General features: G+C 40.6%; 1 protein-coding gene across 5 annotated transcripts in view; it reads left to right on the top strand.

The window, feature by feature from the left end:
* Window positions 1–27,165, top strand: part of CELSR3 (cadherin EGF LAG seven-pass G-type receptor 3) — a 110,702-nt gene that overhangs the window by 65,161 nt on the left and 18,376 nt on the right. For 4 of the 5 annotated variants that reach the window (XM_060766161.2, XM_060766160.2, XM_060766162.2 and 1 more), the window contains exons 7-24: window positions 385–548; window positions 1,830–1,955; window positions 3,840–4,009; window positions 4,720–4,905; window positions 5,875–5,985; window positions 6,607–6,775; window positions 7,531–7,672; window positions 8,762–8,882; window positions 9,574–9,757; window positions 11,411–11,512; window positions 13,523–13,537; window positions 17,554–17,648; window positions 20,410–20,619; window positions 21,733–21,916; window positions 22,506–22,652; window positions 23,756–23,936; window positions 24,166–24,333; window positions 25,357–25,483. In XM_060766161.2, the coding sequence (XP_060622144.2) occupies window positions 385–548; window positions 1,830–1,955; window positions 3,840–4,009; window positions 4,720–4,905; window positions 5,875–5,985; window positions 6,607–6,775; window positions 7,531–7,672; window positions 8,762–8,882; window positions 9,574–9,757; window positions 11,411–11,512; window positions 13,523–13,537; window positions 17,554–17,648; window positions 20,410–20,619; window positions 21,733–21,916; window positions 22,506–22,652; window positions 23,756–23,936; window positions 24,166–24,333; window positions 25,357–25,483 (2,602 nt within the window). The remainder of the gene's footprint in view (window positions 1–384; window positions 549–1,829; window positions 1,956–3,839; window positions 4,010–4,719; window positions 4,906–5,874; window positions 5,986–6,606; window positions 6,776–7,530; window positions 7,673–8,761; window positions 8,883–9,573; window positions 9,758–11,410; window positions 11,513–13,522; window positions 13,538–17,553; window positions 17,649–20,409; window positions 20,620–21,732; window positions 21,917–22,505; window positions 22,653–23,755; window positions 23,937–24,165; window positions 24,334–25,356; window positions 25,484–27,165) is intronic. The other variant, XM_067463514.1, reaches the window with a different exon arrangement.

The following is a 27,165-nucleotide window of genomic DNA, read 5'->3' as shown; positions in this document are numbered from 1 at the left end:
ACTTGCATCAGCGCGCGATGAAATACTGTGATACTTGCAGTCCTTCAACATCCAGAGGATTGTGTGTTTCCTACTGTGCTATAGTCTAAATGTCTGCATCAAGCTGAGACTGAGTTTGTGGAAAGTTTGATGTCCAAAAACATTCTGGCTGCCCCCAGCTTGTCCTCAACCCTGCATGCTGTCTAAGGGGAGAGTATGAAGTGTGTGCTGCTTTCATGTCTAATCGCTTAAGCATGGAGCTTCTGCAATTCACTGTGTTTAAGGCAAAGACCCATTCCTAGCTTCACTGTAGCAGAATTCTGATCCTATGCCTCATTTGCTGGGCTAAAATGCCAAGCAGGACAACTTCCATAGATGCCGCTTATGGGCTTTTTCTTCCTTCAGGTCATTGGACCTCACTGGGCCTTTGCTTCTTGGAGGGGTCCCCAATCTGCCTGAGAATTTTCCCGTGGAGCACAGGGAATTTGTGGGGTGCATGAGAGATCTGTACATTGACAGTAAACGCATTGACCTGGCTTCCTACATTGCAAACAATGGAACCTCCACAGGTAATGTCAGCTTCTTCACCATGGCTCTTGCAAAGACATTCCTCTCCCAGATCATCCCTCCCTTCAATTTGCAAAATTGAAAGAGCTTCATCACTGCTGGCTTGGTAGCTTAGGGTTCACAAATACCATATAGACTCTAGCCTGACTCCTGCAATAAGAGAGGCTTCCTCTCATATTTCCTTCTGTCCTATGTGCTGTTTAGTGAAATCGCATGCTCATTTTGCTGAAGATATGTTTGTACTCATAGCAGCACCCATGCTTTTCCACTCCTCATACAAGACATGAACTTAATTAGAGTACTGATCTAATGGGGAAAGGCTCTGTGCTCTATCTGCAACCCTTGGGTTACTTGTCTCAAAAACGTCTTGTCTGTTGTGAATGTCTTGGAGGTGACCACGTCAATACTGCATTGATAGCCTGATGCTTAGATTTCTGGATGAACTGGCCTTTTGGGAAAGGTTTGGTGTCTCCTGCAGCTTCTGGCCAATGTATTGTGTTGTACCTGCAAGTTGTTTCAAACTTATGGAAACATTTTTCTTGTCAAAATTTGTTCAAAGTGTGGTTTCTTTTGCCTTCTGCTAATGCTGAGAAAGTTTGACTTGCCTAAGTTCACCTCATAGGTTTCCATGGCTGAGATTCAAACTCTCGTGTCCAGATTCCTTGTCCATCATGCTCATTCTCTAGACTTAATTGGATTTAAAGCAGGCCTACTCACACCAGTGGGGCCTAAAGTAATAATGACTGATTTAGGTCCATTGATTTTAGCAAGTTTACTGTTAATCTGGATCTAACACAACAGGATTTAATGCTGCATCCAATAAAACTTAACACCACCAGAGAACTAACATCAGAAAATGTTTCTGCAAGTTATTAGTCTAAAATGTTAATAGAGGGGTAGACAGTCTAGGGCAATTCTGTTTTGCAATACAACTCCCATATTTTCTGGTGCCATATCACAACTGGGGCTAGAAGAGATTGCACACCAAACCATCTAAAAACATCAAAGTGACTATCCTTAGTTTAGAACAGTGGTTCTTAACCTGTGGGTTCCCAGATGTTTTGGCCCTCAACTACCAGAAATCTTAACAGCTGGTAAACTAGCTGGGATTTCTGGAAGTTGTAGGCCAAAACACCTGGGGACCCACAGGTTGAAAACCACTGGTTTAGAGGCTGTTCTCATAGTTTGCAGAAGTTGAGGATTTGGGCCAAATTAGAAACCACCTGGTTAACAATTTGGTCCTTTGTCTCCATCCCTATGCCATTAATGTATCACATCCCCAGGTTGCCATGCCAAGCACTCCTACTGTGATTCAAACCCTTGCAAGAACAGTGGCATCTGCATTGCGGGCTGGTCATCCTTCACCTGTGAGTGCCCAATAGGCTTTGGAGGCAAGGACTGCAGACATGGTGAGTATAATACTGAGGAGGGTGAAAGTAAATGAACATGCAGGGGGGATACTAAGAATGTTATTGAAAGCAAACCAGCAACAAATTGCACCATCTTCACTTTCCAAAGGGTCTGTTGGATGATTAGAGGGTATCTTACCCTTAAAAATAAGCAAAAGTGTATGGTTTAAGTAGATGAGTTTTGGAGAAACCCTGTTTATACTCTCAGAAATAAATCAGAAAGGATGAATTCTGAAAATAAATAATTTTTTAGCAATATGTCATTGCAATACTTGTCATCCCCAAGTATACATTACCCAACATGTATATTTGGGGATGCCCTTGAAAAGTGTTCAGATGCTGCAGCTAGTACAAAATCTAGTAGCCTGATTGGTGTCAAGTGTACATTTTAGACCATATAACATCAGTTCTGTAAGAACTACACTGGCTTCCAAGATCAAATCAAAGTGCTGGTGTTGACCTACAAAGCCCTAGCGACTTGGGATCAAAATATCTGAAAGACCTCCTCCTCCCATAAGAGCACACCAGAAATGTGAGATCTTTAGAGGAGACTTTTTGCGTATCCCAACACTTCATGAAGCTAGAGCAGTGGGTAGCAGTACCTCAACTGTGAGACTCCCTACTCGGGGAAGTTAGACTCTTTCAACTCTTTCCAGTTTCTGGCAGACAGTGCTACTCTGGAGTTATTAATGTTTGAAATTGCTCTATTTTAGCTGTTTTAAAATTCATTATTTTATATTGCTTTTAGCAGTTTTAAAAGTATTTTAATGTATTTTATAATGTTTTATCTTTGTATTGTTTTAATTCATTTTTTTCATCATCTTAGGAGCCTTTGTGGTCTGGGAGGTGACACAAAAATATCAGAGACAGAGAGACTTTTGTTTCAGGATGTCTGAGGCATGTTTTATGATCAGATCTGACCTTCCTTTCCTATCAAAAAAGTCAATAGACATTTCAGAAATTAGGACAGTGTACACAAAAGATATTAAACCCTTAGCTGTTCACATCCCAGGAGCAAATCGAGGTTATGGACAGGTCAGATACTTATTGAGCCTGGGACTCTAGTTTAGAACCAGCCTTTAGTGAATGTTTTGGGCAGGATAGGAGTTCTGATCTCTAATTACAAAACTTGGCTCTTGGTTGCCTCATAAAAAACAGTTTTTCTAGACTCGCATCTGAAACCCAATAAGTCTTATCTGACCTTTTGTTTCCACAGGGATCTCTTCAGATGTGTTCTGTCTTTTGTTACTGATGCTCAACTACAAAGCACACTAAACTGTATTACAGTGTATGTGTGTGTGTGTGAGAGAGAGAGAGTGTGGCTTCAAGTCACCTGTTGACTTATTGCAACCTTATGAATTTCGTATAGTTCTCTTAGGCATGAATACTCAGGAGATTCAACATATCAAAATCCTGACTCTCTCTTTATAATCTGTGTGGCATGCAAGAGAGAATCAGGAAATCATTTTTGAGCACTGAAGAAGAAAGCACATTTAGGAGGTAATCAATACTAAAATTAACAATTTTATGTGCCTTTTGGTATATTTTTAGAATTTAGAGGCACCATTTATCACAAAATTTAGAAATGTGTGATAGCTGAAGGATAGATGCATTCCAGCCCAGATAGTTGTCTGGAAAGTTAAGACCACATTGCTTCATTTTGAAACCTTTGAGCATTCCTACTCCTGAAATTCTTTCTGCAAAGAATTTAAGCAAGATCCAACCTCTTAACACCTTTTTGCAGGCTCAGTTCGGATATCTTTTCTTGTTTGGAAAGCAAAAGCAGAGAAAATATAGCAATGACTGAAAAGAGGCTGCTTACTGACAAGTGTCTTCATGTGGTTCTTACCTCCATTATCTTTTATGCTGTTTTTTTACTCCTAGCTATGCATCATCCCCATCATTTCCATGGCAACAGCATTCTTTTCTGGGATTTTAAGAACGAGATGAAGATCTCCACACCTTGGTATATGGGCCTGGCATTTCGGACACGCCAGCTGAACGGAGTGTTACTTCAGGCCCACGCCGGCCAGTTTGTCACCATACGCTGCCAGGTATGGTTCTGGTACTCACAGGAGAAGTGCTTGCGGGTTCCTGCTTCCGCCAAAGATTGTATCAAACATCCAGAGATGTTTCTCTTGATAACTCAGTTTGTAAGTGGCAACTCCCACAGCAGGTGAAAGTAGAACGGATGTTGCAGCAAGGATCTCTCTGTAGTAAAGGAAGACTGATATCCTTTTGTCATGTAGGATTTATAACAAGGAAAATTATGTTATAGCTGTGGGGATGTTCTGTGTTGTGGCTTCACGCTGACCTTGAAGATATATAGTCCTGTCTGAGCAGCTTTCTTAATGTGCAGTGTATCTGTGAATAATTAAGAGCAAGAAGTAAAGCTAGCCTGAGCTGTCGCAGTCTGGATAGATTTGTTTGTGTTCTGGCTTTAATGGTTTAAGATTATTGCATGCCACTCAGCTGGCAAATGTCATTGGTGTGGGTTACAAATATTTTTTAAAAACCTGAAATAGTCAATAAAAACAACACAATGAAAATAAATTAGCCAAAAGATTTATTATTATTAGGGTGTGATGTGACAGCACTAGATCTGAAAGAGTAAAGGCAATAAGAAGTGTTACAATAATCACATACAGAGTGCTTGTCAAACACCAGAGTGCTAGTTTTTAAATGTTACCACATTCAGGGCATTTTACATGGAAAGGGTCACTGCTGAGAAAGTTTTTCCATTGCTGCTTTACCATTTCTTTAGCTGGACTCTGGGCTGCTCTCCTTCATGGTGAACAGAGGTTCTGGACGCACCACAAAACTCCTTATGGATCAAATGCAGCTCAACGATGGAGCATGGCATGACCTTCAACTGCAGCTCCAGGACATACGCAGCAGCCAAGATGCTCGCTATATCGTCACCCTCAACCTGGATTTTGGATCCTACCAGGTGAGCCCTGATAATAGTGACACATTATTCATCTCCACATTGGAGCACATTGCACACACTAGAGCTGGAGTCCCTTCATGTGAATTTTGTCCTCATCTGCCCCTACTGTGTTCTCAAGGTGCTTCCCCTCACCTTGAGACCTCATTCTCTTTGTGTCCATCTCCCTATACAACAGGAAGGGACAATTTGTGGCTTATTGTATGAGCAGATAGACGCCTCCTCCTAGGCCAGGAATGGAGAATGTGTGACCATCCAAATGTTCTTCTTTCTTTTTCATTGACTACCCTGACTAGGAATTATGGAAATCACTGTTCAAAATAATCTGGAACAGAATTCTCAATGGGTTGTTGTAGATTTTTCGGGCTATATGGCCATGTTCTAGAAGCATTCTCTTCTGACATTTCACCTGCATCTATGGCAGGCATCCTCAGAGGTTGTGAGGATGCCTACCATAGATGCAGGCAAAACATCAGGAGAGAATGCTACTAGAACATGGCCATATAGCCCAAAAACCTTACAACAACCCAGTGATTCTAGCTATGGAAGCCTTTGACAATAGAATTCTCAACCTTTTCACCATGAAGGAACCCTTGAAATAATTTTAAAAGTTACAAGTTTTAGGAAACCCCCTGCATAAGAATACTTATAGCTATAGTTTAATATTTTTTTGGAAAAACCCCCCAACAACACCATAATGTCTTTCAGAGTTTCTCATGAATTCTCAGTTAACCTTGATTGAGAAACCCTGATCTAAAACCTACAAGTTGCCACTTCTGCTCTATATGATTAATATTAACAGGCCTGTCCTGGTCTACAGCTTTCTTTTTGTTCCTTGAGGAAACATGTTACCAGTCCTGAGATTCCCATTAAGTAGTCTGTGAAGATGAAATGGCAGCCTGCAGGCTTTGGTAAGGGAGGTGAGCCATGGTGCACCTATTGCATTCTTATGAGCTGGCCTTCTCTTCCCAGGACACTGTTGTGGTTGGCAATGAGCTGCATGGCCTGAAGGTGAAGCATCTCCATGTTGGGGGAATCTTAGAGTCTGGTAAAGTGCATCATGGTTTTGCAGGCTGCATTCAGGTGAGTTCCAGCAGTTTCCCAAATTCCAGGATTTCTCTTCTAACCCATGTTTTGATTCACAGATGAGCTGCACTCACAAATGGGAAGTTAATCCCCTTCCACAAGCCAGATGCAGAAACCAAACCAGAGGAACTTCCTTTGGGTGCTAGCACTCTTTCTTGTCTATCTGACTCAAGGACTTCAGGTTACCTAGGGCCCCCAAATATTTGGTTGTAAGGAAGAGAAAAGAATAAGAATGCTTGGCAAAGTCTGGATGTCCAATTGCCAGTACTGGAAATATTAGATAATTTCTACAGTACATAAATAACATGCAGTTCAAAAAATGGGGTTAGGGGAATTCTTGCTAATCTGGGCAAGGGTGTAGCTCATAAAACATGCTTTGCATGCAGAATCTTTGAGCTTCAATCTCTGGCATTTCCATGTGAGGCTGGAAAAACTTTTGTCTGAAAGTCAGGAGAGCCTCTATCATTGAGCATCAATAGTACTGGGCTGTATGGACCATTGGTGTAAGACAGCTCCCTGTGTCCCCATTACGGGATTGTTTAACATGCCCAAGACCTTTTCATTCATGCCCAGGCCATTTGGTGGAAGACTGCAATGCCTTTTTCACTTGGCTTTCAGGGCGTGCGCCTGGGGGGCACAGCCACTGGGACTGCATTACCCAAGCCCAGCAGCACTTTGAATGTGGAGGCAGGATGCACGGTGCCCAACCCTTGTGAATCCAACCCCTGCCCTGCCAACAGTATATGTCAGGACAAGTGGCAAAGCTATTCCTGTGTATGCCAACCAGGTAGGAGATATACAAAAAACGCAGGCTCTCGTTCTTGTCCTTTTAACTTTTGGTTCGTGTTTCCTTTCCTCTTTATGTTTCCACATTGTGTCTTTTAAGTGTTTAACTTTCTATGTTTCTCCTTTGCTTTTGGGAGGTATTTTTCCCTTCTAGTGTTGATGCATACAGATAATGTATGTGCAGTGTTCATATTACTTGCATGCTATCTCTCTTGATTCATTTTGTGCCTTTAGCAAAAACAATTGCCTATATCCAAACTAAGATTTTTTTAAAAAAGAGAGAGAGAGAGAGATGTCTTGATGTTCCTCTTGAAAATAGAAATACTGTATGCATACATATATATAGAGAGAGTGCAATTTGGGATATAGTTCCTTGCATATATCAGGAATCAGAAAAGACAGATCACTATGGGGCTGGTTTGGCATTCATTCATCTCTCCTATTGTCTTTTTCCAGTTTTAGTCACTGAAAAATAAAAATAAATACTCATGTAAGCCAAATATATTGACTAAAGATATGGGAATCAAGCTTATTTGCATCACCCTTATAATATTATTCTCTTCATAGCCTTAGTCTTTATTTCACAATTTCAGTAATAGGGGAAGAAAGGGGGTTTGGTTATGCAACCTGATTCCCATTAACGAACTACAAGCTCAGTTAGCATTTCCCCACTTTCAGAGAATTTCTTCTATGGAGTCCCATATGTTTACATTGATATATGTTTTTTCCAAAGCCACTATGTATTAATTTTTTCAGGGCACTATGGTAGGAGCTGTGTTGATGCCTGTCATCTGAACCCCTGCAAAAACAAGTCAGTGTGTCGGAAGAGGCCTGGTGCTCCCCATGGCTATGTCTGTGAGTGTGGAGAAAATCACTTTGGGCAGTACTGTGAGCACAGGTGAGATCAAGAACCAGCCCTGTATTTTCCAGCATCCCACCAGCCTAAGAAATACTACTCCCCTCGTTGTAAGGTCTCTGCAACTCTAGGAGCCTTTAATTGTTAGTAGTTAGATCACTATGAAGAAACTTGTACTCCAGTTTTTTACTACTGAGGTTTGCTTTCTGTATGTCAACTTATTCCGAGTCTAAAGTCTGGTTCACAATTTATGTTTCGGAATGAAGTGATTTCAGCTAATCAATTTCAAACAGACAGGTCTGGACAATTTGTGTCCACTCCACTCCCAAGATATGATTTATCCGCATGCATACACAATCTACATTTTTATAGTTCCAGCAAGGCAGCAGAAATAAGTGATTTATCATGATTCTGAAAGATCAGAGCCTGGAAACGTTACTTTTTCTAACTTAAAGTGCTTACAAAAGCTGATGGGGAATTCTAAGAGTTGTACTCTTTTAAAAATAATGTTTCCAAGCTCTCTGAAAAAATGTTAATTTCTTGCAAACTCTGTTTAGCACATTAGACCCCACATTCTGAACATAGCTTGGACAGGCATATTTTGTTGTGAAGGCATCAAATGGTGCTTTTTTGTAGGGCTGAAATAATTTCTTCATGAATCCCTTCACTCTGCTAATATTTTCTCAGTCTTCTGCAGCTACTTTATTATTTAAGCATATTGAGTTCTCCTCCTCAGGAACAGTAATTCATGTCTATTGGATATTGCATTGTGAGTGTAGGAATGTTTTGATACCACTCAGCCAATCGAATTCGGCTTTATGATGATGTCACAGAGTCCATTGGGAGGGAAGACAATGTTTTCATTCTTGAAAAATATTCCCCCCACTATGAAACCTCCATTGCTGCTACCAAGTTTCCCAAAAATGTATTGTGATAATTTCTTGTCTGTTTGTAGAACATTGTACTGAAAACTACAGAATAAATGTAGAAATCCAGGTCTTAAGTCAGTAAAATGTCACAACTGCTCACATTTCAGGTTTCTGCATGTTCACTTGCTATATGACCATCAATAAAGTAGTATTCTGAATTCAGAACATCAGGTATCTATCTACCTGACTTTTTCCCCAACAGGATGGATCAACAATGTCCAAAGGGCTGGTGGGGGAATCCAACATGTGGGCCCTGCAACTGTGATGCAGCCAAGGGATTTGACCCAGACTGTAATAAAGCCAATGGGCAATGTCACTGTAAGGTGAGTGGACAGGCAGCTCCTGGCTTTGCAGAATTATGCTGTTCTTTCGATCTGAAATGGTACATGACTCACTTTGCCCTTGGTTTGCAATATTGTCTTTCACCTCCATTCTTGGCTCTGCAATGTCATTGCATTCATACTTGGAAACATAAAATCTCACCCCAAAGCCCAGTTTCACACATTTTCTGTTTCCCCCCTTGAGATTCTTTACTTTCCAGGGGTCCCACTTTCTCCAGTCATCCTCCCCCCAGTTCTCCCTGCCTCCATTCTTACCATGTCCACACACCAAAGCTTGATCCCAGCTTAATACCACATGTTTAGGGTGAGTGTCTGAAAGTCCCTGGATTCTATAGATGGGAGGAAGACCCATAATAGTCAGAGAAGGCTGAAACCACTGTGGGAGCTCAGCAGGAGGAGAGCTTTCCATAATGGAGGAAGGGATTGTTTATGTTGTTTTATAATCTTCCTGACTGGGTGTTTGGTGGGGGACTGCCATGATTTTCTGCTTTCCTAATGCTGCTCCTTTCTTTGTCCCACCAGGCCACCCCACTTCCCCTGCTGTTTTGCTATGCTCCTTGTTTTGGCCCTGTCCTTGTGCCTACAGTCTTGTCCACCCTTCACGTCTACCACTCCTCTTCCTGTGACCCAGTTCTCTAACCGCCTACCCTGCCCCTCTCCCTTCTTTCCATAGGATTACCATTATCATCCCAAAGGGAAGGATGCTTGCCTTCCCTGCGACTGCTACCCCATTGGCTCTTCCTCACGTTCCTGTGATCAGGAGACAGGCCAATGTCACTGCAGACCAGGAGTCATTGGCCGTCAGTGTAACAGTTGTGACAGTCCCTTTGCAGAGGTGACATCCAGTGGCTGCCAAGGTGAGTGCAGGCTGAGGGAGCATCATGGCTCAAGCAGGGAAGCACAATTAGGGGTGTGATGTCCTTCCTCTGCCCAAAACAAAGTTTTTCCCTGGAGAAGGGGATGGATGTCATGGGCTGCTAAAAAGAGAGATAAATGGGTCCTAGAACAAATGAAACCAGAACTCCCCTAGAAGCCAAGACGTTAAGGCTGTTGTGCCTTGGACATATCACAAGAAGACATGAGTCATAAGAAAACACAACAATTCTTAATAAGGTAGAAGGCAATAGGAATGAAGAGGACCACATTCCAGATGGAGAACTCAATCAAGGAAGCCACGGTCCTGAGTCTATAGTGCCTAGGCAAGGCAGTTGATGATAGGATGACTTGGAAGTCTCTCATTCAGGGGACTATCATAAGTCAAAGTCGAAGGCATGCAATAACAACAAACCCCTCCCTCTGCCTGTACCAAGGCATTTCCCTGCAGAAGTGGGTCTATTTTTAAACCATTTTAGGCAAAACTCCTCTGTCATTACTTAATCAGCCTATGCTTTCTCTAAATAAAGAAACTGTACTTCTACACTTCTGAAGCAGTGGATATAATTACATGTCAAAGGAAAGAATTATGGGAGATGGCAGCACTTTCATACTGTTTTAAAGAAGGAGCAGTCAGTGTCTGAGTTAGCATATCATAACAACTTGAGTGTTGGACTATGAATGGAGATCAAGGTTGCATCTCTTGGGCATGTCATGTTCTTTTCAGTTTCAGAGAAAGGCAAAAACAAACATACTCTGAACAAATCTTGCCAAGAAAATACCGTGATTGGTTCTCTTTGGGGCTGACATAAGTCAGAAAAACTTGAAGGCATATAGCAAAACCAGTACAGGTCTCCTCTTATTAAAAATACCAATGCCACAAATATATGAGTGAATGTAACAGGGTAGCTTGGACTGATTTTCATGCAAGAAAATAGCTCTGGTGGAAAATGGAAACTTAAAGTTAAAACCTAATACATCCTGGTGCTCATGCCCTTGTTATTCTCTCTTATTAAATATTAAATATAAATAATACTAAAATGCTCACAGTAAGACAACATAATCTGTATTGAATCATTACTTATTATCCAGTCTTCCCATAGTTGCATGTTTAGTGACATAATTAATTACCTTGACAAGCACTGTGTGTCTCAACACACCCCTTTTGCTTTTGGCTATATTTGTAAGACATTAATTAGCCATAGAGTTCTTTATTTCTTCCATCCAACTAATGTGCTCATTCTGGCCCCAGGAAACAAATGTGTATAAATTCCACATCAAATAATTCATTTATGCTCTGCATATGGTTTGGAAGTGAAACTAATGGATCCCTTTAAAAGTTCACATCCAAATATTTATTTCTTTAGTTGAATCAACTCACCCAATATGTCAGGTGGTCGGTGCACAAAACCATCTGGCTTCATATATCTAGAGTCTAGTATCAGTTTACTGTAATGTATCTGCTTTTAAATACCAGTGAAATACAATTTTATGCAGACTCTCTTTCTAAAACACATTGATCCATTCTGAAAGATCCTTTGCAGTCTTTTGAATATCTCTCAGCTTCAGCTTTGTTGAGAGGAACAGGACCACAGGACTCCATCCAGGTGACTTTGTTTTTGTGCTTGGTGTTACAGTGCTCTATGATGCATGTCCTAAGTCTCTGAAAGCTGGAGTATGGTGGCCTCAGACCAAATTTGGCTTGCCAGCTGCAGTGCCTTGCCCCAAAGGTTCACTGGGTAAGTGTCTTCCCATGACCAGAAGATGTATTTATGAACAGCATGTTAATATCTATCCTCTTTGATTTCAGCAGACTCAAAAAGCTGAGAATGACTCTTCTGCTAAGGTGTTCCATGTCTTCTCCTTCTAGCCTTATTCTAGCTGACCTTTGAAGCCATTAATATCAATATGATTCTAAAGAAACCAGAACTGCTTTTAATCCCATCCCAGGGGAAAGGAAGATGGGGTACTAAACAAACAAATGAATAAATAGAGCCAGGGAAGTCCAGGCAACTAAAGGACAGAACAGTTATGACATTAAACAAGAACTGTGTTCATGAAGCAACCAAGACTCTGAAGTGGCTGGCTTAAAGTATGAGCATCCAAGTGGCTGTGGCCTGAGCCTTGGGACGTTGTAACTCATCAGGGATTTGATTAAAGCCAAAGGTATCGGGCATTTTCCCCACTGCCAGCTAAAGGTGATGGCTTGTTAGGACATGCATGAGAAAAGGGCAACCTGTGGCCTCAACTCCCCTTTTATATCCCCTCCCCCAAACACCCATAAGTCTTCACACCAAATAAAGAAACAAAAAAAGCAAATCATTTTTTGCCATAAAATATTTAAAATGGCACAAAGCTGCCTCCAGGTGGTGATTTTACTAAATTTATTATTTTTTTCACTACTACTCATCCTCATCAATGGGGAAAACATGGCTCCAAAACTAGAAGCAACATTGCATCACTTCTGGATTGCCAAAAATGTCCCCATGTGACCACTTGGAAAGTACAGAATCAAAAACATATTCACACCTCAGGACAGTTTCCACCACATATTAGAGGAAGAACTCTCAGTCTCTTGATATTCCAGACTGCATCACTGTGATCAAGATCTCAGAATGGGGATGGCTTTTGAAAGGAGCGAATTGTGGCTCATTCCAAATTCATTCATTTTAAGGATGGACCCATTCCAAATCAAGCCCAAAGAAACATGGTTGTCTTTTTTTTCTTGGCAGTTAAACAGGTGGTGTGTGTATGTTTAGTGCAGTTCCTCTGATGGCTGTATGGAGTTCCTTCTTTGGAGCTCCTTCTTTGGAAGCTTTTAAACAGAGGCTGGATGGCCATCTGTCAGGGGTGCTTTGAATGCAATTTTCCTGCTTCTTGGCAGTGGGTTGGACTGGATAGCCCATGAGGTCTCTTCCAACTCTATGATTGTATTATCCTATGATTCTATGATTCATGCTTCCTGCTGCTAGACTCTTAGCATGGCATTTGGAAAGCTTGCCCTAATAATCCCACCAAAATTGTAGCCATCGTGCATCTGCATGTTCACCTGTAGGATAAAGTACACAGAGGGTGCATCTGTGCTTTTGAATTAATGCAGTTTGAAGATTACTTTAACTTCTATGGCTCAAAGCTGTGGAATCCTGGAATTTGTCATTTATTGAGGCATCAGCACTCTTTGGCTGGGAAGACTGGCAAAATTGCAGCCCCCAGGATTCAATAGCATTGAGCCAAAGCAGATGTCAAGTTGCATGAATTCTGCAGTGCAGATGCACCTGGGGCCTTTCCTGAATTCAGAGATTATTGGGATCTAGTGCTATCTCAAAAGTCTGGATTATTGCATCAACACAAGAACGCCTTGCACAGGGAGGAAGGAGCGAGCTTGTTCTCTGCTGCCTTGGAAACTAGGATGCAGAACAATGGCTTCAAACTTCAGGAAAGGAGATTCCACCTGAACATTAGGAAGAATTTCCTAACTGTGAGAACTGTTCAGCAGTGGAACTCTCTGCCCCTGAGTGTGGTGGAGGCTCCATCTTTGGAGGCCTTTAAAGAGAGGCTGGATGGCCATCTGTCAGGGGTGCTTTGAATGTGATTTTCCTGCTTCTTGGCAGGGGGTTGGACTAGATGGTCTATGTTTCTATGATTCTGCAAAGATCCCAGCCCCTTCCCAGGATACATGCGGAAGCCTCCACTGCGTTAAAGCTTTTAATTATGTCTTTTCTCTACGTTCTTCTCTTCCTCCAACTCAGGTTTGCGAGGTGCAGGTAAGGCCTGTTGCTTTCCGTTCCTCCCTCCTGCTTTGTCAGGACTGTTCCATGTGGCTTATCCATTCCCTGCTTCCTGCTTGAGGCACCGCCAGACCCCACGCTTTCTCCTGATGTTGCAAGGGCTGCTGATTCTATTAAAACGCTTACCCGACCCTTGATTCCTTCCTTGTTGTCCTGTCTGACCTTCAGCCTCTTTACCTTTTCACCAAACACTAACCTGCAGAAATTACTCACTATCACATATACCCTGCTTATGCTTATGCTTGTTGCCTTCATACTTATTTGTGGATTTGATGTAACAGACCAAAGAGTTTTGGAACTCCAACCCAATGGATGTTGTATTCTGCACAGAGCTTGGAAGTAATGTGTTACAAGTAAGAACGTTACCTGCAACACATTGCTTTTTGGATAGTGACAATACCAAAGTTGTTAATTTTAAAAAGTATCATCACAGTTGGCATCTGTGTTACCTTTTTCTTTTCTTTTTTGGTGTAATGGACATTTACTTGTTATTTCTAAAATTTGCTTTTGGGGTCATTTGAAGGGATCTGAGACTTTATTTTGTATTTTTAATATGTTTTTTTAAAAAAAGCAGCATGTTAGTAACACATTGTTCTTCTAATAATGAGCGATAAGTCATGTCAGTAAGTTACTTTGAAAAAAAACAATGAGGAAGGTGCATCAAATTACTTTTTAAAAATAACATTCCAAGCTCTGGTTTTGCTTTTGTGTGGGATGTGCATTGTTTCCTTTCTCAATCTGTGAGCATTTGTTGAAATATGATAATGGAGCATATATATTTTATTTGGTGAAGAAAACTAATAAGAACATGAAAGGGAACTAACTGCTACCTGGTGTATTCTTCTTTCCCTTTCAGTTGGATAGGGTAGAAGGGTTTGTCTTTTGGCTGTTCCATGTGTTTCAGCATGTGTGCAATCAACAAGGAACTGTAATCAGTACTCGCTTATTGGATAAGTCCATTTAAATGTTTGCATCTCACATGACATTTAATTTGCATGCTTTAGCACTGTTGGTGTAGGCCTTACAGTACAATCCCAGTATTTGTGATAGATATATGTTGCAAGATACCTAAAACCAGGGATAATAGCAAACTATATGTACTTTGGCTGGAAGCATACCACAAAATTACATTTTTTTGAGGGTGGGGGATCTAGATAGAACCAGAAACACTTTAGCAGGAAATATTTTTAGTGTGGATAAGTGAAACCATGAGTATCAAGTCTGTGGATAAGAGGAGTCAAACTGTAATTGTAAAGAAGCTCAAGAGGGGCACTTTCTAGCAAGGAAGGAAAAGAAAGGCAATTGAATCATAACAGAAGAGCTTTGGCCTATACCAATGATCAGACTTAATTAACTAAATGTGTAATAACAGTGGCCCTGGCAGAATGTCACTCCTTCCTATTTGACAGCAGCAATAATGATCTACTATGCTGAAATCATACGGGATCACAGCTGTTATTACAGTGCTCATGTCTTTCCCATTCAGGTCATTGCTGAACGCGCTTCTAGGCCTTCTGGTGAGGATGTTCCAGTTCATGCTGACCATAGTGCTGGTGCTGTTTGTGATACTGATAGTAGCATTAAGGATGTGTTAATGTTCCCACTGGATATCTATGCAGCTTTGGATAGATATTGAGAGTGTGGATCTGTTGGCTTTGGTGATCTTGGTGACCTTCCAATGCATGGCAGTGATTGTTTCACAAATGGCGGAATCTTGTGCTATAGTGCTGTGTTCTGTGATTTAAGCACACTTGATGGCTATTTTATATATGTACATAATGTGAAACTTGTTAAGTCTCTAGCCCTTAGGATAATTCTATACATATATGCCTACATCCATGCTGAAGTGTGTCTGGTATTGCTTGGATCATAGTACTCCTTAGGAGAACCAGGCACCTGCTGTGTTAATGCCCTTTGATGTGAAGACCCTTCCATTTTTCTGTCTCTTAAAAATTATAACTTCTGTGGCTTGCCCCTCCTGTGTGCCAAAAATCTAAGTGCCTAAGACAGCCATAAAAAAAGTCCTGATGTGTTATTGTAGATCTGATTTTTGCTTCTAGAAAACACCTTCTGTTTTTTTTTTTTAAAAAACTTTGACTTAAAAGTAGCCCATTGGGAATTAGATGACAATGAAAAATTGTCAAATTGGAGACATCTAGATTTATTTTTATGAGTTTAGACAACTTCTTTTTTCTGCTTGTGTTTATCGTAGTTTGCAATTTCAGTTTGAAATTGATCCCATAACCAAAAAGTATCATCGGTTTTTGAGGTATCAACTATTATTTCCTGATGAATTATAGCTGTCCACTTCTTTTTGACTCTACTAGCCCTCAGGGGAAATTTCAACTTGAAATTTAGCACTGCAGATAGGACAACAATCCAAAAATGTCATTTAGGTATACAACTTCATGTCTCAGGGTGCTGCAACTGTCACAGAAACACACACATTCCCATTTATTAATCCGTGTGTACCAACATAAATCAACAAAGAAAGGTCTGGCAAGGCACACCTTTTTGTAAAGACACACTTTTTCTGCCTATTACATCTACCCAGTTCCACTTTTAAAGAGCATTAGCATTGGGAAGATGCTAAAAGATACTTTCAGAGTCAGGTTTCAGCAGCATGCCTGCAGTAAGGAATACAGTTTACACTTGAGCTGGATAAGAATGAGTTTGTGCTCTAGGCAATCCCATTTTTTCATGTCAGGAGAGACTTATGAAACTGCAAGTTGCTTCTTGTGTGAGATAATTGACTGTCTGCAAGGACATTGCCCAGGGGATGCCCAGATGTTTGATGTTTACCATTCTTGTGGGAGGCTTCTCTCATGTCCCCATATGGGAACTGGAGCTGACAAAGGAAACTCAACTCGCTCTCCCCAGATTTGAACTGCCAACATATTGGTCAGTAGTCCTGCCAGCACAAGAGTTTAACCCATTGTTCCACCAGGGGCTCCTATCAATCCCAATATGGGTGTATGAATGTAGGTGTATGCACCTCTCTACAACAGCTAAGGTCAGCAGCAGCTACATCTAAATTCCCACACTGTTCATGAATGAACAGTGAAACTAATAGAAAGGGGGAACAGATAAGCTTGCCTCACCTGCTATTCCCAGCATGCTAAAAATGCATAATCTTTAAGTCAGGCCATCAACATGGAAATCGTTTTAAAAACTTGAGGCTGGTGAAATAAAAAGTCATCATTGGATGTCTTTTGGAAGATGCCTTTAAATGGTCTCTATAGTGTTTTTCTTTACTTATTCCAGGCTTACCTGCTTGTTCACATAGGACCATCATTTAGTTTTGAATAAAACATTGCAGAAACATTTCAAACATTAGATATGGATGTGACCCATACAAGTTAGTAAATATTCTGATGACTATTCAGACTGTGGTCAGTTTTATCCCCTCTAAATACATTTTGGGATCCCATTGACACCTGACATATCATTGTTAGGATTCAAGGCCACTACTTTCTATTTTATGGGTTCAACAGCTACACAGTGAAAGGCAGTGAAATGGTAGCATTAATCCAGAGCTAGAAGAGTTCATGAATTTGAGCATAGTTTCACATAACGTGGCATTGGCTATTCTCTTTTTATTCATTCACTCATGGAGTAATTATTATACCATGTGACGAGCCAGACGCATTACAGAGAATCTGTGACTAATGAATTTCTTCCTACATGACTTTCCCAGCTTAGAAATAATTAATCATAGCACTTGGGGGAACTTGTACAAAACTCAAATTAGTGGAGATGGAATCAGGACAGTTAGCATAGCAAATTGCTTGTCGTTGCTAATGAAAGTACGACTGTATGGTGCCTCCTCTGAACCTCTTCCCTCACTGGTGATGGCCTACAGTGTCAGTGATTTTGCCCAAGCTTTGTCTGATTTGGCATGGTGCTTTTATTCTGGCAGCCTTCTCCGAGGCAGCAGCAATAGGGAAATGTCAATTTTAGACTCTTCTGACCTGGACATTCTTCCCCATCAGGTGCAGCCGTTCGACAGTGTGATGAGGAAAGAGGCTGGCTGGAACCAGATCTGTTCAACTGCACTTCACCAGCCTTCAAGGAGCTCTCAGCTTTGGTAAGCCTTTCTCTCTGTGTCCAGGGGCATTTCTGGGTGGCCATCATGGAGCTTCCAAAGTATACCTAATAATGATATAATAATAATAATAATAATAATAATAATAATAATAATAATAATACATCTTATGAGTTACACCTTTCTTAATTGCTTGGGGCAGGGTACAATGAAGTCAAAACATATGAACATAAAATACATACAATAAAATACATAGATCAAAACATGCTATTATGAAAAACATACACCAAACACAGGGTACAAAAATCAGTATATAGCAGCAATAGAATGCAGATGCTATCTATCTATCTGTCTGCCCGTCTGTCTGTCTGTCTGTCTGTCTGTCTGTCTATCTATACATATACACACACATACAGATTCTGTACTCACCACACAGAATAGTGTGTAATGATCAACACTGTGTCTACATATCAGAGCATGATGGGCTGCACATGCAAGTACACACTGAAAAGTGAGTGGTTTCGCACATGGCATCTCTCACAAGTTCATTTCTTAGGTCTTCTCAATTTGTGCTAAACTAGAATATTTTGTATTTGTATTAAACTTTCAACATGTCAAGACAAAATCTGCGGAGAGAGTGGAATCTTACAGATAAGAGATATTAAACCTGGACTTGGCCCAGACCTGTCTATTCATTACCTAATGCACTGGACACATTGGTATTAGAGATCAGAAAAGTCATTGCTGCTGTTGGTTGTTGTTGTTATTGTTATTTGGTACATTGCCTAGAATTTTCCAGTCTTGGATAGCTGACTTATTGATTTGCCAGAAAACACAGTGGAGTTCATTAGTTTCAATGTCTACTGACCTCTTTTGGAAATATGACTCTAACATGAGATGAAGAATTAAGCCTCTGAAGACCTATGGAAAAGGAGCATGTGAAAAGAGTGAACATATTCCTACAAAAGACTGCATCATCTCTGTTAGTTTGATTCGCTTGACCCACATTAGCTACAACACTGCAAACTATTGTACAGTTTGTGAAAACTACAACGTCTGACGTGTGAAGTATGTTGGTGTCTGAGAACAACTGATGAAAATGGCTCACCCAGTCAGTAGAAAGCTTCCCAAGAGGATTGTAACTGAAGTACAGTGTCCCATAATAGCAAAATAAAATTCATCACTGTTATGTTACATACCATTGGAAGAGGCAGCTAACAGGAAATTATAAAAACAGAGAGCATGGCTTTCCTCCAACTCCATTCTGTGAGGAAGCTATTCATGCCTGTACTTCTGTACAGTAAAATCCCCCCAACTACAGAATTCATATCCATAGTTTCATTTACCCATGGGAAATGGGAGAAATGATCAGCCCAACTGCTCGCTGGAGCATGAGAAGACAGGAAAGCTCGGAGAAGACAATGATGCTGGGGAAAATGGAAGGAAAAGGGAAGAGGGGCCAGTCAAGGGCAAGATGGATGGATGGTGTCCTTGAAGTGACTGGCTTGACCTTGAAGGAGCTGGGGTTGGCCATGGCTGACAGGGATCTCTGGCATGGGCTGGTCCATGAGGTCACAAAGAATCGGAAGCGACTGAACAAATAAACAACAACCAGGGTCCATCATAACTATATGCTATGCTTCTCCTGGAAGTTAGCAACACTTGTGCTGGTGGACTTAACAAAAGCCTAGATAGATTGTCTCTTATTTATTTATTTATTTATTTTATTTTATTTTTATCCCACCTTTTTCTGATATAGGGACTTAAGGCAGTTAAAACACAATGCAAATTAAAACCATATACATGCATTAAAATATGAGTATAAAATTAAAAACAATTAAACTTTTTATATAATTAAACTATTAAACATAAAAGTATTAAAATGCATTAAAAACTACATAGTCAGCCCAAAATCCCAATGACATCATCCCCAGGAGCCCTTTCTAGGGGTCTAGCTTTTCCAGGAAAACTATGCAATGCAAATAGAAATAATTTATTTTAATGGTGTTCTGAATTATCTGTGTTTTCCAGTAACTACGGTCTATCTGGAAACACATTACCCTTGACATACTGTATAAGTAAACAAAGACAAAGGATCAATGTTTCCCTAACAGTAAGGGAGAACATGTTCCCATATGAAAAACATTGTTTGTATGCATTCCTCAAATGTTTAATGCTAGCATTACTCACATCATTTGTAAGCCCATCAAAATATATTCAAAATGAAAAGTACAAACCGGAGGGGAAGAGCACCATACATCTTGAACACAATAAATGTATGCATTGTTAGTAGGTCTGTCTTATATTTATATGGTGATGGGGGGGGGGGGGGGAGGATATGAAGTTAAATTCAGATAACGATTTGCAGACTATATAAACAAGACAGGCTGTTAAAGCTATTTCAATACATTCATTCACATTAGTTAGCTTTAGCATGAGAACATTGTTTCAACCAATAATCATTTGGGGGAATGAGGGTAGATTAAATCTCAGAAGCATCTGTTAACCAGGTGCTACTTTCCTCATGGGTGAAGAAAATTCGTGGATTTGATTTCCTGATTAATAGAGTAAATGCTAGCTCTTGGCCATTGACACAATGATCCTGCCCTGTCAGTAACAGTTTTGCTCTGCATTCCCTTCCACCAGTGTTTTATGTTGAAATCCAGTTTTCTAATATCAACCAAGCTTTGCTACTTTCATCAGCAAATAGGAAATAAAGTTTCCTTCTATTTATTTGTGTATCTGAAAATTTCCATTCTGGTACGTGTTCCCTGATCATACTTTATGTTTTCTGTGCTGGTAGCTGGAGGGTCTGGAAAGAAATGAGACAGAACTGAACACCATAGAAGCCAAAAAGCTGGCCCACCAGCTGCGGGCAGTGACTGATCAGATGGAGCGTTATTTTGGCAATGATGTTCACATCACCTATCGCCTGCTTTCCCACTTGATGGCCTTTGAGAGCAAGCAACATGGCTTTGGTCTGACAGCCACCCAGGATGCTCATTTCAACGAGGTGAGGGCAATTTCTTCTCTCTTTTTTTGGACAGAAATACTGTGAAAATGGATAAAAGTTAGGTTACTGGAGAACCAGCTTTGCATTGGATTATGATTGGAGACCAGAGTTTAATTCTGCACTCAACCACTGGGACATCTACTTAGTGTCCTTGGGCAAGTCACACATCCTCAACCCCAGAAAACCCCAATTTAGGGTTGCCTTAAGTCAGAAACAACTTGATGGCACACAATAACAACAAAAAGCTTCTGATCCTACCCTGCCAGCATGTAGTATACTTCTTCTAGGATGATTTATTTTTTATTTTCATGTCAGAAAAGAATTGAGAATACAGTTATAATGTATAGAAAAACCACAAACAAAGTTAAAAACTTGATATTATACTAAATTTCCTTTGACCAGAGGCTGGCCACTTTGAGTGCCTCTAATGTCGCTGTGAGAAGGTCCTCCATTGTACATGTAGCAGGGCTTTGTAAGTTGCATTGTGGTCAGTGATCTGTGGTTTGCTCTTCTCCATACTCGCATGTCAAGGACTCCACTTTGGAGTTCAATTTCTTAAGGTTATTTCTGCATCTCATAGTGCCAGAGGGCAGTCTGTTCGGCGCCTTCCAAGTTGCCCAGTCTTTTGTGTGCCCAGGGAGGAGTTTCTCATCTGGTATCAGCCACTGATTGAGGTTCCAGGTTTTAACATGCCACTTTTAGACTCTCATTTGCTGAGGTGTTCCTGGGAGTATCTCTCCCAGGAAAGCTATTTCTTGATTCTAGGACAATGATGCCAATCATGTTGGATTAGAACTCTCATGCTCCCTGGTATCAGCTATTCTTGCAGGGGTTGATGGGAGCTTTTACTCCAATAACACCTGGAAATTGGCAGATTCCCAACTTCTGTCCTAGGAAGGGACACAAGACTTTATGAGTTGTAAAGTGTTGTTGGAACTGTAATAACTGGCAGTTGTGCTACAGGATTTTAAAAAATGGCCAATGAACCCTTAAGCAAGGATTTTGCAGTGGAACTCATGCAGCAGTCTTTCAAGATACTGATCATTTACCTGATCAAACTGGGTGCTTTGTATAACTTCAAGTCTTCTGAAATTCTGCCTCTGACGTTTGTAGAACTTGTTGCGGGCCGGTAGCTCAGTGCTCGCCTTAGAGAACCATGAGCACTGGGACACATTGCTGCAGAACAGCCATGGCAGTGCAGGTCTAATGGAACAACTGAGAGAATACACAAGCACCCTGGCCAGCAACATGAAACTCACCTACCTCAATCCAGTTGGTGTTGTGACCCCCAATATTGGTAAGTATAAGCATAACTAGAAGTGGAAGTTTTGAGTAGCTATGAAATGGTAAATTATATACATCCAAAGTTCTGTTGTCTTGCTTCTGTACCAATTCAAGATAGGATGCTGCAGGGGAACAATATTGTGTGGACTTGATATACAGCTCAATGTTTGTTGCAGAACTGGGGAATATGTAGCCCTTAAGCTGTGGACTATATTTCCAATCTGCCCCAGTTAGCCTACTCATCATGGGAATAGAAGTTAATTAACACCTATAAAATCCAGTTATTTGATTTGCGGTGCTTGCTTTATCAACAGTGGCCTTATGAAGGCCCAGGCAATTTTGCATTGATGGTGGGTTTGGGTGGGGAGAATATTTCTAGAACTTAGGGTGTGAGTTACGACATAATATCCAGTGTCCCACACTGTGGATAAAGCAAGCATCGCATACTCTGGAATTCAAGCATATAGTAAGGTAAGTGGTGGCTTTAAGAGAAGGTTGCTGCTCTTGCTGTCAGATGCTTGGTCCCAAATGATGTATTATTACTGAAAGATCAACTCTCGGACCTCAAACCTGTTTTCTCTATTTCCTGTTTCTCCACACAGTGCTCAGCATTGACCGTATGGAGAACCGTACCCACTTCAGAAGGCGCTACCCTCGCTATCATAGTACCCTCTTCCGTGGCCAGGCCATGTGGGACCCACACACCCATGTAGTGCTCCCCCTCTCAGTCCTTACACCCCGCAAAGTAGGTAAGTCACTCTTTTTTGAACACTCCCAGAACAACCTGCAAGGAATCAGCTGTCATTCCAGCCTAGATCTTCTTTCGTTTCTTCTTTTTCTTTCTCTACATTCAATGGTACAAGACTGCCACCGAAGTGCAAAAACCTTGAATAAAGAAACCTCTGGGAGAGAACACATCTCTAAGAATCTGTACGTGACTGTCACAATTTTACTGGAGGAACTAGAGACTTCTAAAGTAAATATTTGAATCAAATCCACAAATCGTCAAATTTGCAAAAGTCAAATCCATGAATGTGGAGAGCCAACAATACTTCAAAAGCTGTTCAGAAGCATACTAGTAGGAAGTTTTAAGAGAGAATGAACCTTTTGTCTTGAACAAAAAGGGACTGGGAAAACCTATGCTCGCTGGTTGGGAAGCAACTCTCCCTCATCAGTCCAGACCACAAGACTTTTGGGTTACAAAGATCTTACCAGGTCAAGCTGGACTGGGCTGTGGCACAGCTAGTTAGTAACCAGCTGCATTAAATTAGTACTGACTGACAGGTCATGAGTTCAAAGCTAGCCTGGGTTGGAGTAAGCTCCTGACCATTAATAGTCTATTTTGCTATTCACCTATGTAGTCCGAAAGACTGTTGCTTCTGTCAAGTAGGAAATGTAGGTAACACTTTATGCGGGGAGTCTAACTTAACTAATTTATGATGCCATGAAACCTTCCAGCAGCATGCAGAAGAATGAAAAAGTACTCCATCAAAAGACCCAGTGTCACAAGTGGACAGTGAAGCAGTAGCTCCCCTTATGGCCAAAACCGAGCATACCCTCATGAAGCCGGAAAAAACTGGAATGTTAAATTGCTTCTGTGTCTGTCTATATATGTTGTATGTCTAAATGGCATTGGATGTTTGCCATGTATATGTGCATTGTAATCCACCCTGAGTCCCCTGCTGGGTGAGAAGGGCAGAATATAAATACTGTAAATAAATAAACAAACAAACAAACAAATATTTGGGATATAGGGACAGCCCTGAACATTTCTTTCTTCCTTGTCCTTTGACTTACCTAATTATGGTGCAAGACGTCAGTGTTTCTTCCTGCTTTGTTTCTCCAACTCCAGCTCCAACCTTGGCAGCTCCAGTACCAGCAAACAGTGAAACCAATGACACTGTGGAAAGTTCTCCTCAAAAACACTCCCTTCCAGAGCCTGAGCCTGCAGTAACCATCCTTATCCTCATCATTTACCGCACCCTTGGAGGACTTCTGCCTGCTCACTATCAGGTGGATCGACGCAACCTCAGGTACCACTCATTGCTCACATGTTTCCTGGGCTGTTTGCCAATCTGCCAAGCATTGCCAACTCCACTGAGCCCCCTGGAGATGACTGCTGTTTAAAATGGATAAAAAACATCTTGTTTAGGGATCGTTGGCAAGAGTTCATGCTCTGCTGCTAATGTGACACGTGAACATTCTGTGATTGATTGTGTTGCCAAGTGGCATTGGTTAAGAAGGTTTCTTTGGTTTCTGCAGGCTGCCCAAAAATCCTGTTATGAATTCCCCCATAGTGAGTGTATCAGTGTTCAGTAACCACACGTTTCTCCAGAGCACATTGGAGATGCCGTTAGTGCTGGAGTTCCGCCTACTTGAGACGGCCAACCGCAGCAAGCCCCTCTGCGTTCAGTGGAATCATTCCAGCCAGTAAGTTGCTTTCCTGCCTGCACCGTGGCTTGACTGCCATCTCCCAGGAGGCTGCGTGCCATCTGTGGAGTTCAGATGTTAACGTTCATCCTCTGATGACTGCATCACCAAGGGATGACTTGCCCATGTGAAACAACCATCATATATCAAATATGAACAGAATTTTTGTGTCAGTTCACTCCAGGCACCATATTTCTAACTGGAAGAAGTCCACACATTAAGCCATCAATCACAAGTCAGTATATGATACAAATAAGTATATGTCAGTGCTCAGTTTTCTTCCCATATTGGATAATGATCCTTGTTTTTGTTTACTACACTTAAAATATTTATATCTAACTGTACAGCCCACTGAGTCTCACAAAAACACAATCATATGTAACATCAAGAAAGAAGATGTCTTGGATATTATGTAGTGCTAGTAGTGTCTTATTGGTGGTACTCTACAGAGCATCTATTATGAATTTCCTGATGGCTGAATACTGAGTTCATAAGATTCGGTCATTTGTGCTACTTCAGATAAAAAAATTGAGGCCTAAATCCAGTGTTAATTTCAAGTAATGTAAATCCATTCAATCAATGGGAATGTCATAAATCAACAATTATGCAGGCTTCATTCTTTCAGTGAGATTATTGTAGATCAGTAGTTCTCAACCTGTGGGTCCCCAGGTTTTTTGGCCTACAACTCCCAGAAATTCCAGCCAGTTTACCAGCTGTTAGGATTTCTGGGAGTTGAATGCCAAGACATCTGGGGACCCACAAGTTGAGAACCGCTATATCTAGATGGAAAGAACAATTGGATTTTGATCTAAATAATTATCTTCCTAACCCTTGGAAGAGATACTTAACCTATCTCATAAAAAACAAGACTGGCCCAAACAAGACTTTCTAGCAAATTTCCATGACTCTGTAGAGTCCCATTAAGCTTTCAATTCATGTCTCTTCATGCATGCCTCTAAAACAAAATGTTTCCTTGAAAACACTTTTCTTTGATGATTTTTCTTGATATTTTTTTGACTGTAGGATTGAACCCACTGGCTTCTGGACAGCACGGGATTGTGATCTTGTGTACCGAAACACTACACATGTCCGCTGCCACTGCTCCCAGTTTGGCACGTTTGGGATCCTAATGGACAGCTCCCACAGAGAGGTAACTCTGACTATATAGCAAGACATGGACAAGAAGAAGAAAGAGGGAATACTGATTATGATGAGGGTGGGTGGGGGAAAACATGTTTTGCCACATATGAACATCAGAGCAATTGAGTTGTGGTTATTGCTTGTGACAGGGAGCCATAAAGGTAGTTCTGATTTCTATAACCAAAAAAAGCAGAGTTTGGAGCCTGAAGATTCTGCAATGGTACAGTATTTTTATAGACAGATTTTTGAAGGGTTTAAATAGGATTAAAAATAAATTTTGAATTACTGTTGTGCACACATGATGAATATATGATTGGTAAATGTGTAAAATGTTATTGGAAACTGGGTAAAAGAACAAGTAAAAGATTGTATGGTAAAATGGGACAAAATGAACATGGCATTTTGATGGATCAGTTGGAGAAAGTGAGATCAAATGGATTGAAATTTCCTGTATGTTATGATCTTAATATGTTTTTATTTTTTTAAATGTACCATTGGTTTTAGACTCCACAGAAATTGGCTAAAGTACATAAAAGGTTTTCAAACATATGTTAGAAACAAGAGATAAAATTTATCCTATATTGTGAACTTGTGATAGGCAAAAAAAAAACCCAAACCTGGAAGGAGATACATTGTTTGATTCAGAAGATATTTAAGATCAAAATTCAACTAAAGCAGAACTATTTCTGTTGGAACTGATGGTTAAATAGAGAACCAACATGAGATAATTCTACAACACGTGGTCACATAAGCAAAATGTAAGGAACTGGAAGAGTACAGAAACCCCAACACATGAAGACTGGATATTGAAATTTTTTGAAGTGACTGAGACTGAAATTAACAAATTATCTGCACTGATAAGAGCAAACCATTGGGGATTGAGAATAATTAATTTGAAAGATTTTAATGGTAGGATTTTAGAATTCGTAGCTAATAATAAAAAAAATAGAACAGCAAAGGAGCATGAACAAGGGGGAGGATTTACTGTTATATATACCGTCATTTGGAAAGTTAGAGGCCAATGTTTAATTGATTCCTTTTTTATTTCCTGGTTTTGTAGTGTATTCTTGTTATGTATGCATTCTTTTTAGTTGTTGTTTTGGTAATATGCAGTTTACAGATTACTAGTAGTTGGTAGTATATGAATTTTTGTATCTTATATATTGCTTTCTATTTTTTTAAAAAAATAGAATAAAAATTAAAGAGCAGAGTTTAATTTTTTGAACTCGGTCTTTCCACCCTGAGAACTTTTCTCCTCCAAAATCACTGACTTCTAGAATGGAAATCAGGTTGGGGAAAAATGTTCAGTTTTGTTGCAAAATTGAAGAACTCTCCTTGGCCCCATTTTATATGTAAGTGAATCTGACAGTAACCAATACAAAGATGGCTGCCCCATCACATCTGGTTTGGCCTTGGCAATTAGCAGAAACCATGACTGATTGGGCCAGAGGCAGATGGTTATTTGAAAAAGTGCAGAAATTTCAATGCATCATCTGTCCAGCAATGCTGAGCAAGCAAACCCATGACAGGAGTATGGTGAAAACAGCGCCATGTGCTTCTCCCTTACAGTTTTGTACTGGAGGAAGAAAATATTCTCATTGAAAGCTCTTTGGTTTGGCAAAAGGCTGCTTTTCTCTTTTGACAATTTTCTGCTGTTTTCCATTTTTATACTGTTCTGGGTTTGATTTAGCC

This window comes from Anolis sagrei, chromosome 2 (assembly GCF_037176765.1).
Source record: "Anolis sagrei isolate rAnoSag1 chromosome 2, rAnoSag1.mat, whole genome shotgun sequence".
NCBI classification, from domain to species: Eukaryota; Metazoa; Chordata; class Lepidosauria; order Squamata; family Dactyloidae; genus Anolis; species Anolis sagrei.
This window is presented reverse-complemented; position numbering and strand designations above follow the sequence as displayed.